Below are 11,956 nucleotides of genomic sequence, written 5' to 3' on the forward strand. Positions count from 1 at the left end.
GAGTACCATACAGTCAGTCCGACACTCTATCTTAGCTTTAAAAACTGCATCTTGAGAGCAGACTAAACAGTTTTGGGCCCATGGCCTCTGTTACATTTGAGAGCTGCTTCCGTTTGCCACCTACCTGAGCCCAGCCGGGCCTACCCTCTGCCCACTCAGTGATGACACCCCGTCTTCGGTATTGCTTTATTCCTCCCATCTCCTTCACTAGACTTTGGGCTTCTTGGGTAGGCCTGTCTGTCCCAGCGCCTCTGCCCACAGCCCATAGCCCAGTGCTTGGCCTGGAGCAGGGGGGGGAGCCTTTGTCCTCTCGAGATCCCTGTGAGCAAATCTGCAGATGGGAGCCTGCTCCGTGTCACCCCCTAGGTGCAGTACTGCCTGATGCTGCACATCCAGATGCAGCTGTGCGAGCTCTCGCTGTGGGACTGGATCGCGGAGAGAGACGGGCGGGGCCAGCGGAGTGTGGACGAGTCTGCCTGTGAGTACCACGGGGCTGTCTCAGGGCCTAGCCAGCAGTGACAGGCAGGCAGATCGCCTTCTGCCTCCGGATGCTTGAGATTGGGGGGAAAAAGGAAAATCACAATTTTAAAAACAAGTAGGTTGCTTGGAAGTTACTCAGACGATAAAGAATCTGCCTGCAATGCAGGAGACCCGGGTTCGATCCCTGGGTCAGGAGGATCCCCTGGAGAAGGAAATGGCCACCCACTCCAGTTTTCTCGCCTGGAGAATTCCATTGACAGATTAGCCTGGCGGGCTACAGTCCACGGGGTCGCAAAGAGTTGGACACGATTGAGCGAGTAACATTCACTGTCATAGATACATAGTTTGCTAATATTTAAGAGTAATATGGTGGCTCAGATGGTAAGGAATCTGCTTACAGTGTGGGAGACCTGGGTTTGATCCCTGAGTTGGGTAGATCCCCTGGAGAAGGGCATGGCAAACCACTTCAGTATTCTTGCCTGGACAGTCCCCATTGGCAGAGGAGCCTGGTGGGCTATAGTCCATGGGGTCACAAAGAGCTGGACACTACTGAGCGACTGAGCACACAGCATAGGAGTAATATGCTAGAATTTAGGTTAGGGATTTTAGGTAGAAAAGGTCTTTAAAATGGTTTTAAGGGAAAAAAAATTAAATATTTTAGCTTTTTAGCCTGAAAATGTGAGGTCTCTTTTACAAAAAGAGACCTTGAAAGAACCCCTTACAGAAGGGTATGCAGTCAGAAGTTTGTCTCCCTCAAGATCCAGAGCACCCTGCCACTCCGCCCCGCAGTTCTAGCATATCGTCTAGAAATAACTCTGTTAGGTTAATGTTAGTAAAATATTACCACACTGGTCTCAACTTAGGCTGCACATTGAAATTACCTGGGGAACTTTTCAAAAACATGTCGATAAAAAAGAATAACTCTACAGTGGGAGAAACCTGGCAGACACCCCCTAAGCTAGTGGTCAAGGTCAGCATCAACAGTGATAAGTCATGGTGCTAGTATGTGCACTTGAGAAGAGCTGATGAGAAGGGCAGGGTGTCTCTGTGGTCTTCCTCCCCAGAGCCCATAACCCCAGTCTAATCACGAGATAAACACAGACACATCCCAGTTGAAGGACTTTCTACAAAACACCTGACCAGTACTTCTCAAAACTGTCAAGGTCATCATAAACAGGAAAAGTCTGAGACCAGAGGACCCTCAAGAGGCATGACAAGTAAATGTAATGTGGTGTCCTGGATGGAGTCCTGGAACAGAAAAAGGACATTAGGTAAAAACTAGGGAAGTCTGAATAACCCATGGACTCTTAGCAGGATCGCTGCATTAATTACGACAAATGTACCAGACTGATGTAGGTGTTGACAACAGGGAACCTGGGTGTGGGGTAAGTGGGCACTGTCTCCTCAGTTTGTCTGTCGATCTAAGACTTTTTTCTAAAAAATGAAATCCTTTTCTGGGCCCACAGAAATAACTTTTATATAATTGGTCTCGGTTAGGGCTTGGCCTCTGGTCTATTTTGTGAAAGTTCTCTTGTTGATACTAACATGTGGCCAGAGTTGAAATTCACTGCATTATAATAGATTATCAAAATAGGGGATGCAAACGACTTGATTTTAGGCAAAGACTCAACTAAGTATAATTAGTCATTTGCTATTCACTCCTAATGACACTGGGACCCTTTATTTGGACTAAAACACAGGTTAGTTGGCCTACTCAGAATCTTAAGCCTGGCTTCCAGCGGAGAGGAGGAGATGTAACGTCTCTCTCCAGTAGCTCCTCTGTGTCCCTCTGCTTCCCGTGAACCTAGAACGTGCCAGACGTTGCTCAGCTCGGTCACGGTCACTGGTGCCTGGGGTATCCTCAGGGCCCCAGGAGTTGTATGTCTCCTTGTCCTGCTGCGTGTGCATTGCAGCGCTGTGTGCTCGTCTTTGTGGGAGGCGCGTGGTTCACCCCAGGCCTGTGAGCAGTTCATTTCACAGCTTCTGCTTGGGAAATGAGTCCTTAAGGAAGTGCTGAAAATCTGAACGTTGTCACATGTTAATGTATTTGTAACTGCATTGATTACATTTTGATGTTAATGAGTGGAAAACTATTAGAAAAGTGAAACTTTTTTTTTTTTTTTAAACTTCAAGGTCCTTATGTTATGGCCAGTGTTGCAACAAAAATTTTTCGGGAATTGGTGGAAGGTGTATTTTATATACATAACATGGGAATTGTACACAGAGATCTGAAGGTAAGTGGGGGAGATTCAGTCATTGACAGCTGCTTACTGGGATGCCTTGGGTATCGGTTCATTAAATTAAATGAGATTGTGTGCCTTTGTTCATTTACCCCGGAGGTTATCATTATGTTTATATTACATGAGTCATTGTTCCATAGGTCTGGAACATGAAAACTTGAAGTGAAATTTAAAAGGAATAACCTTTGGGTATTCAAAAATTCTAGCTCATTTCAGGTGTTAATACTGAGGGTGCTCTAGAGTACCAATATAACTCATTTTGCTAAAGATACTTCATGCTGACAAAAATACTCATTTTTTTTCTGCCTTGCAGGTAAAATCTGTTTCTATAATTATCCCTCTTAAAGGAAATTTAACATGGGAATTTTTTTTTCTGCTGTTTTAAAAAAATGCAGTAACTATTCTAATTTTTCATAAAAGACTATAAAGAGAGAAAATGGAATTCACTGGTGGTACAGTGGTTAGGACTCCATGCTTTCACTGCCAAGGGCAAGGGTTCAATCCCTGGTTGGGGAACTAAAATCTCACAAGCTGCTTGGTGCGGCCAAAAAGAGAGAAAAAAATATTTTTACTGCTTTGGTGTGCTTAGTTGCTTAGTCGTGTCTGACTCTTTTGCAACCCCTTGGACTATATATAGCCCACCAGGCTCCTCCTCTGTCCGTGGAGTTCCAGGCAAGAATACTGGAGTGGGTAGCCATGTCCTCCACCAGGGGATCTTCCCGACCCAGGGATCAAACCCCTGTCTCCTATGTTTCCTGCATTGCAGGCAGATTCTTTACCTGCTGAGCCATTGCAGAAGCCCTCCTTTTTTGGCAGAGAGTTTTAAATTAATTTACTTACCTTTTGGGGGCAAAAGTTATATCCTGGTAAATGCTCTTAAAAGACTGTTTAGGAAGCAGAAGTTATTGTGCAAATCACTTTATTTTTTGAAAAGGTTTAAGAACCAGTAGTTTGTACATTTGAATAAGGTGACGGTGTAGGTGTTTCTGGGCACATGTCTAGCCAGAAAGGGTAGTGAGTCACTGGAGCTCTGTGGCCCTGTGCAGCTTGGAGGTCTTATTTCAGGAGATGAGCTAAGTCATGATAACCATAGACAGAATTCCAGATCTTTCCCGGGAGAAGTCGCTTCAAGAGCTGTTTGTGTTTCTCCCCGTAAGTATTTCTGACATTTCTTTTACAGATGTCTTCCAGGGATAAGGGCTTCTGAGATAGCTTTAGGAGGGTTTCCCTTAGGAGGTGGAATTCCGGGAGCAGGATTCCCGCAGGTAGGTTTCCTTGGTTGTTGGTCAGCCTCAGAGGGTAAGAGTGGAAGAGCAACCTGGCAAGAAGGGCCGTGTCTCGTATGTTGGAGCCACGCTGGAGGTACATGTGTATCGGAGACTCCCCGTTTCTTGTTAAGATGTTCACGTTGGCTTCAAATTCGAGCAGGAGGTTGATGATCACCTCCCTGCCTCCAAAACACGCCTCGTGGATGGCGGCCTGACCGTCGTGGTCCCGGGCGTTGACCTGGGCCCCATGGACCAGGAGCAGGCGAATGCAGCCGAGGCCTGCTGCCAGCAGCCGGCCGGCCTTGCTCGACGCGGTGCTCACCGCCAGCTTTAGGGCCGTGTTGCCCGTGGAGGAGGTGGCGCAGTTGACATTGGCCCCCCAGGAGATCAGTGTTTGCATCATCTCCTTGTTGAGTATGTCGGCAGCCATGTGCAGGGGCGTCATGCTGGACCCATTCTGGGCGTTGACCTGGGCCCCGTTCTGCGCCAGGATGGACAGGACCAGGTGGGTCCCGTAGATGGTGGCCAGGTGCAGTGGGCAGTGCCTGTGGCCGCTGTCCACCCGTGCGTTCACCTGGGCCCCATGCGCGCACAGGATGCGGAGGCACAGGACGGCGTTGCTCTGGATGTCCGTCAGCATCATCTGGATCTTGTTCCTTGGCTTCGTCCACGTGGTCGAGGTGATGGGCCAGTTCAGCAGCATCAGGTGCAGGGTGGTGAAGCCTTGCGTGTCCCTGGAATAGGCATTCGGGGCAGGTTACACTCCGCTCACAGTGGGGATGGCTTGGCGGGGCGAGCTACACTTACGAGGGAAACGATTACGACAGTCCCCTGTGATTACCCAAAAGATGGGTCTGACAGTGTGCGTTGCTCTTTGCTTTCCTGGGGTACCGCAGCATTCTCGGGGCAGGGTGGTATGCCTCACAGCACAGAGGGGCCCAGCTTCCTGTCACAGCTTGTGCCAGCTGCAACTCCTGCTAGATTCGTGGCCTCTTCCAGGCTGCATCTCAGTTACCTCTGTGTCCCAGCCCCTCCCCAGCGGGGTGTGCAGAGTTAGCAGCCATTCAGTAAAACTGCCTGGATTCCTGCATGATCCAGGGGTTCCCACCGAAGGGAGCCTTGAAGGGCCGGGGCACCTGCCGACTCAGTCTCTGGTGGCCCCGCGCCTGCTCCTCTAACCTGGCATTTTCACCCATGTGCGGATGGCGGGGGCTGCCTCTGGAGTTCACCCTCAGAACCTGCTCCACCCCAGGCCACGCAAGGGTTTGACAACTCGGCCCTCATCTCCGTTACTGAAGTCTCTCACGATTGCCTTCCGAACTCCTTGATTTTGGCAGAGAAAAGGGAAGGTCTCTTAGGAACATCTGACCACTCCCCTGGAATTGGATAACTTTGGGTTCACCTGTGTGGATTTAGCGTAAGCCCTGCGACAGGGAAGTGGGGAAATAGCAGCATCCCCACCTTGCAGAGCTTCCAGTCAAATGTGGAAGGATTAAGCCAACAGAGCTACTAACCAGGCTGGTGGGAAGAGTGCTCCAGAGGTCTGCCACCCCATCCAAGGCGAGGAAGGTGTACCAAGGAGTCCCAATGGAGGGGTTGGGGAGCTGATGCTCCAGTCCTGGGAGGCCTGTGAGTGGGTCTGCAGACCCTGGTGGGGCTCATGGGGGAGGGTGATGGTATGATGGGTCGGGGGCCTTCCGCAGCACAGTCAGGATTTGGGGCTTTACTTTCGTTTATACCGTGTACTTTTTCCATTCATTCAGATGGTATTTATAGGACACTTAGGAAGTATCAGCCTTGGTTTAGGTGGTGAAGATATGTTGGGAAGCAGGATAAACTTCTTTCCAAGAAAATCTCTGCCTATTTCTATTTTCTTGTCTCTCCTATCTAACTTAGGTCATTAAACTCCCTGAGGGCTGTGACCAGGGACTTGATTTTGCACAAACCATTGCTGAGCACTTAAAACTCACGATGCTTTAAGTGGACTGGCTGACTGGTGTTCTCGCATTATTTCCAGTTTTTCAGAGGATCTCTAGTCAGTAAAGAAACTGGTTTGTTCAAAACGTGGTAACCTGTAGTCCATCCCTGGTGGAGGATGGATGAGTCCAGAAGGACCAGGAAAAGGGCACTGAAATGTTGTGTGTCTTGATTTATTCATATTTTCAAAACGGTGGCCCGTTGCGTTAGCTTACCGTGCTTCTGGGTCAGCCCCGTGCTCCAGCAGACAAAGCAGACTCTGTGCCTTGCGGTATTTGGCTGCCAGGTGGATGGGGAGGAAGGACAGCGTCTCCTTGGGGGGAGAGATATGTTACAAGTAGCCCAGTGTAGTTGGAAATAACAGTTGTGTTGATCCCTCTCAAAGGGATTAATTATGTTTAGAATCTCTTTAATTCAGTATTTTTCTGCTATCTGCACTGAAATTATCCCTTTCTTTTGCTTGTTTTAAATGACCCCAAGCTAGTCAATTCTGTATTATAAAAATCTGTATTTTACATTAATGCAGATTTACCAAGGGAGCAGATACAATTTACTTAAAGCTTTGAAAGTCGTTTCTTGTGATGAGCTCATTGTGTAGAATTAATGGTAATTGCTGTCAAGTCCCTTTGAATTTAAATGAACCCAGAGGGTCATTGCCAAGAAGGTTCTGTGTATTTTACGGCTTTGCCAAAGCCATTGGTATCATTAGTAAATTCTGCGTTTTCAGGGTTTCCAAGTTAATGCCACTTACGTTGTCTATGATTAGCAGAGCTGTTTACCCAAGTTCTTAAAACAGATGTATGTAGTGGCCTTACAGCATGACTGCAAGATTAGGGCAGAGGGTGACTTAAAAAAAAAATTATAAAGGTAATACTCATTGTATAAAAATTCAGACAATGAAAAAAGTATGTGTAAGAAAGGGAGAAGTGATTCCAGCACACAGATGTAGCCTTGGCACATTTGAGAGGATGACATGAAGGCTCTCCCAGCCGTGTGAGCCCCGCCTCTGCTCACACCGCCTCCCGTGTGGTCCCTGGGAAGGGGGTGTTGCGACTCGGCAGAACACAGCTCGGGGCGCACTGCCTGGCCTGGGGCATGCTGAGGGCGCTGAGTGAGCGGGCAGGGGAGGCGAGTACCTGGCTGAGGAGCAGCCTGGAGTCGGCCAGGCTACAACCCGTGGAGCTGGCCAGGATGGTCACGGGCTGGTTTACGGGGTGGCTCCTCAGCAGGGCCCGGAGCGCGGCGCAGTCCTGTCGCATGATGGCCTCGCAGAGCTGGGCATGCAGCGTGGCCGCCGTGCCGCCCTCCAGGGCCTTGGGCCCGTCGGCTGCCCGCCCCTTGCTGCCTCTCTCGGTTATGTTTCCCATGAGCACAGCTTCCAGCGGGGAACCTAGGGATTCAGGGAAGGTGCAGTATGGAATCGGTCAGTCCCACTCTCTGGGGTTCTTCCAGCTCAGTTCTAGAACTGACCTAGAACTGCTGAGAATCGTATCCATGAACACGACGCGTTTTTACCTGAGTCCAACTTTTTCACCTGTTGTTCCTGTATCTATTGTGCCAACAGAAGCGCTGTTTCCAGGACTTTCTCCTCAGAGATACAAACGTATTCAGAGTGTCATCTTGTACATAAGATTGTTTTTTTCTGTTTTCTCTTCCCATTCAGCTACTGTTAAAGAAAACTGACGAAGCTAAAATAGGGGAATTTACACATTCAAATAAAACTTTTTTTTTTTGTCCAGACCATGAGGCCCGTGGGATCTTTGTTTCCCAGTCAGGGATCGAACCTACGTCCCCTTCGTTGAAAGCTCGGAGTCCTAACCACTGAACCATCAGGGACGCCTCCAAACAAATGACTATGTTGAAATTAAGAAAACCTGACTTTTAACTTGAGCATTTTTTAGTTTTCAGTGGAATTCCTACCGCCTCCAGCAGAGGGGTATTTTCGCACTGGTCTAGGGGTAGCTCCAAGGGAGACATGTTGGATCTGCAGTGGTTGCTTCGACAGAGCAAAATGTATACGTTCAGAGTGTGGCCTGGTCGTTCCCAACCCTGGCTGACACAGGGGAGACATCTAGGAGCTTTAAAAAAAAAAGACCAGTTTTCTTTTTTTTTTTTTTCCCTTAAGAAAATAAAAATCAACAGCTTTGACTTGTTGAAAGGATAGTAGTTTTTTAAAAGCTTCTCAGTGATTCTGAGGTCTCAGCAGGGCTAAGGTGCGCTTGTGTACAAGCATGCTCTACGTTAGAAGCTGGGGACTTGAAACCAATGTCAGTGCCCGTGTTCACCCCCTGGAATTCTGTTAGTCCAGGGAGTGGCTTGGACACTGAGATTGTTTCAGGTTCTGCGGTGAAGCGCAGCCGAGTTTGAGAGCCACTGTTCTCATTGTGAATTCATGAAGGGCTGCCGACTCAACATCTACTCATTCTCAGTGTTTGTTTTAGAACACCGGGAAATTGACGTATTGTGTTTGTTTACAGCCCAGAAATATTTTCCTTCATGGCCCTGATCAGCAAGTAAAAATAGGAGACTTTGGCCTGGCCTGTGCAGACATCATCCAGAAAAACACAGAGTGGGGCAGCGCAAATGGGGAGAGTAAGTTTGTTTTGGTGGTGGTTTTTGTTGGTTTGTTTTTACTTTAAAAAGAGAGAGAGAGACACGGTTGGACACTGTCAGTATTTAATGAGAATCATAAGGACTTAATAGCAAAGGTGTGATTTTAAAAAGCAGCACCATTCCCTGGGGAGCCGCAGTGTCTGCTCAGGGTCAGGGGTCTTCACGTGGACGGTGCTAACCCTGCCAGGCTTCATCTTTGACTTTTCAAATCACAGGGGCGCCAACACACACCTCCAGAGTGGGTACATGTCTGTACGCTTCCCCCGAACAGCTGGAGGGATCTGAGTATGATGCCAAGGTAGGACTGGTTCCCCTTTACCCAGTTTGTAGGTTTACCTATAGTTGGAAGTAACAGAAAGTACAGTAAATGCAGGGGAAGCTCTGACATTCGAGTGATTCTGGAGATGGTGGAGGGAGGGAGGTAGATTCTCTCTCACATCAAATGGCCATAGTGGGAAAGCCTCACTTTCTAACTGCATCCTTGCGAAAGACCCAAATGCTGGGAAAGATGGAGGGCAGGAGGAAAAGGGGGTGACAGAGGGTGTGATGGTTGGACGGCATCATCGACTCAATGGACGTGAGTCTGAGCAAACCCGGGAGACAGTGAAGGACAGGGAAGCCTGGCGTGCTGCAGTTCATGGGGTTCCAAGGAGTTGGACATGACTTAGGCGTCAGCAGCTGTTTTCAAACCCATGGGTGTCTCAGGTGTCGCCGTGTATGTCACCACTCAATGGTCGTCTCCCCCGTTTTCCAGTCAGATATGTATAGCTTGGGCGTGATCCTGCTGGAGCTCTTTCAGCCTTTTGGGACAGAAATGGAGCGAGCACACGTATTAACAGGTTTGAGGACCGGACAGATCCCTGAGGCCCTCAGTAAACAGTGTCCCATCCAAGCCAAGTACATCCAGCACTTAACCAGAAAGAACTCAGCCCAGAGGCCATCCGCCATCCAGCTGCTGCAGAGTGAGCTCTTCCAAAATTCTGGAAATGTATGTACGACTTATTTAATACTGGGGAAAACAGGAAGTCCAACATGGAGTTTGTTGTTTTGTTTTTTTTTCCCATGGCAAAAACAAGTTTATTGAAAGAACAGAAAGAGCACCTCAAGGAAGAGGTGGGCCAAGCCAAGAGAGGCACTGGCCAGACGTGGTTTAAATTGTGGATCCCATTTCATGAAGAGCAGTTGAGCTTAGAATAAGGGTTACAGAAACAAAATATCTCAACCCATTCTCAGAGCTTCCAGTGCGCACTTGTCAGGCAAGCCAGGTAACCGCTGCCAGCTGTCCGTGCTGAAGGAGGTCACTTCGGGCTCCAGTTTCGAGCCTCACCCTGCCGTCAGAAGGTTTTGGTTTTCCTTTCCAGCCGTGGTATGTGGCCTTTTATGAATTGCTATGAAGTGTGTACTGGTAGAAGGGCTTCCCAGGCGGCATAGTGGTAAAGAATCCACCTGCAGTGCAGGAGATAGTGGTTTGATCCCTGGGTCGGGAAGATTCTCTGGAGGAACCCGCTCCAGTAGTCTTGCGTAGAGAATCCCACGGACAGAGGAGCCTGGTGGGCTGCAAAGAACTGGGCACGACTGAGTGCACAGCAGAAAGGCGCACGCACCAGGGGATCCAGGACAGCAGGGACGCCCAGGGGAGCTGGCATGTCTGTGGCCAGGCCCTCCTTAACCAGTCTGAGAGCTCAGCGCTTGGGTGCAGGAGTCTGGCCTTCTCTCCCGTGAGCAGGCGTTGCCCCAGGCAGCCCCTCCCCGCCCTCCTTCCCTGCTCGGTGTTTCACTCCCGGGTATGAACAGAAACTTGCCAAGACTTAGAAAGTCTAGACTCAGAAACTCACAGGTTCTCTGGTGCTTTGCTACTCAGAGTGGGTCCTCCGGCCAGCAGCACCAGCCTCACCTGGGAGCTCGTTAGAAACACGGGCTCTGGGCTCTGCGGCCCCGACCTGCGTCGTAACAAGGTCCCAGGGCCTTCCCCCCAGCGTGTGGGCAGCAGTGTGCGAACGTGCTGCTTCTGGGGAGCAGACTCTGGACCAGCGGGTAAAATCACTGCCAACTTGATAGAATTCTCCAAGCCCCCTCCCCCCACACCAGCCTGTTAAAAACAAAAGCTGCGGGAGAAGGGGCTGCCGTGAGTGCTTCCACAGGCCCTCCAAGGGGTTCTGAGCCTCACGAGTTGGTGACCCACTGGCAGCTGGTTAGTTGGTTTGTCTCCTGTAAGGCTTATTCGTTTTTGAGTCAAAGCAGGGAATTTTACTAGATGTAAGCAGGCAGGTGTAGTGGCTTTCTCTGAGCCTCTGAAAGGAGCAGATGTGGTGGTTAGCGTGATCTCCTCGTGTGGAGGGAATTTTGTAACTTCCTGTGAGGATGCTGAGTGGAGACCATCATTATTGGTATTAATAGTAAGGATTTCTCCTTGTAGAACTGTTTTCCACACCTCCACACAGATACATCTGTTTATACCCGTGGCCCTCACTTTGCACTGTGTGCAGTGCAGGGCTGCGAAAATGACCACGCAGAGCTCACAGCATACAAAAGGAGCTTAATCATGGATGGGAAAAAGCCAACAGTTACTCCTTGACCTTTAAAAATGTTAAAACATTTAACACTCTCGCGTTATCTAGTTACAGATGTATACAGACATGAAAAGTTATAAAACTACAATGGAGAATTAAAGTGTTTTGGTAGTTCGGGCAGCGCCCGCCTTCATCTCGTCCCGTAATCTCGGGTACGGAGTGAGCACCTTTCATATGGTGACTTGTCACCCTGCTTGCCAAGTTTGCAGCAGCTTCTGGCATTTCGTCTTGGGCACTTTTGATGCTGGGATCTGTCCCCAGGGGTTCTTTCCTGGGGACGTGGGCGTCCTCTTTCTGTTTGATAAGCCGCCCTCACCCTGTGCTGGATGGTGGCGCGATCCACAGCCATCAGCTGTCCTGTCTGGGATGCTGCGTGTTTGATTTTCCCTTCCAGCACCGTCCCTTCTCATTGCTCGGCTGCACTTGCATCTCTGTTGGCCGATTCCCTCTTTCAAAAACGTCAGAGGGTATATCACTGGGAGACAGGAGGCAGTGCAGCTGCGCGCACACTGCCGCTGTGTGAACCGACTCACACACCCGGCGACCAGCCACCAGGGCTTCTGAGAGAGGTGAGCACTGTCCCCGATCAGGAGACACCTGGTGGGTCACGTCGCATGCTGTGGACTTGAAGAGCTCAGGCAGTCAGTCACTCTACCTGGGTAACTGACGCTTGACCACATGGCTGGGTGACGTGTAGTAAGCCATGGGAACTGGAATCCACGCAGGTCAGGACTGTGCAGAGAAGCAGCCTCTATGTTTCAAAGGAAGAACCTGAGGCAGTGGAGCTTAAAATTTTCTCTCTTCACAG

General features: G+C 49.5%; 2 protein-coding genes across 7 annotated transcripts in view; one reads left to right on the plus strand and one right to left on the minus strand.

Annotated features, from left to right (window-relative positions):
- Nucleotides 1-11,956, plus strand: part of EIF2AK1 (eukaryotic translation initiation factor 2 alpha kinase 1) — a 35,978-nt gene that overhangs the window by 23,022 nt on the left and 1,000 nt on the right. For 4 of the 6 annotated variants that reach the window (XM_025274523.3, XM_025274524.3, XM_025274522.3 and 1 more), the window contains 6 exons: nucleotides 367-478; nucleotides 1,644-1,751; nucleotides 2,614-2,714; nucleotides 8,443-8,557; nucleotides 8,794-8,876; nucleotides 9,333-9,566. In XM_025274523.3, coding sequence (XP_025130308.3) covers nucleotides 367-478; nucleotides 1,644-1,751; nucleotides 2,614-2,714; nucleotides 8,443-8,557; nucleotides 8,794-8,876; nucleotides 9,333-9,566 — 753 coding nt within the window. The remainder of the gene's footprint in view (nucleotides 1-366; nucleotides 479-1,643; nucleotides 1,752-2,613; nucleotides 2,715-8,442; nucleotides 8,558-8,793; nucleotides 8,877-9,332; nucleotides 9,567-11,956) is intronic. The other 2 variants (XM_006044304.4, XM_025274520.3) reach the window with 2 other exon arrangements.
- ANKRD61 (ankyrin repeat domain 61) lies at nucleotides 3,777-7,332 on the minus strand. Its single transcript, XM_006044303.4, has 3 exons — nucleotides 7,102-7,332; nucleotides 6,181-6,278; nucleotides 3,777-4,722 (listed from the first exon to the last, which is right to left on the minus strand). The coding sequence occupies exons 1-3, from the start codon at nucleotides 7,330-7,332 to the stop codon at nucleotides 3,777-3,779; spliced, it is 1,275 nt and encodes a 424-aa protein (XP_006044365.3).

This window comes from Bubalus bubalis, chromosome 24, assembly GCF_019923935.1.
Source record: "Bubalus bubalis isolate 160015118507 breed Murrah chromosome 24, NDDB_SH_1, whole genome shotgun sequence".
Classification (NCBI taxonomy): Eukaryota; Metazoa; Chordata; class Mammalia; order Artiodactyla; family Bovidae; genus Bubalus; species Bubalus bubalis.

Coding starts and splice junctions, on each gene's coding strand:
- ANKRD61 (XM_006044303.4), bottom strand. CDS start 7,332: ATGGGAAACATAACCGAGAGAGGCAGCAAGGGGCGGGCAGCCGACGGG. Junction 6,279..7,101: donor CCAGGCTGCTCCTCAGCCAG/GTACTCGCCTCC, acceptor TCTCCCCCCAAG/GAGACGCTGTCCTTCCTCCC. Junction 4,723..6,180: donor GGGGCTGACCCAGAAGCACG/GTAAGCTAACGC, acceptor TGCCTATTCCAG/GGACACGCAAGGCTTCACCA.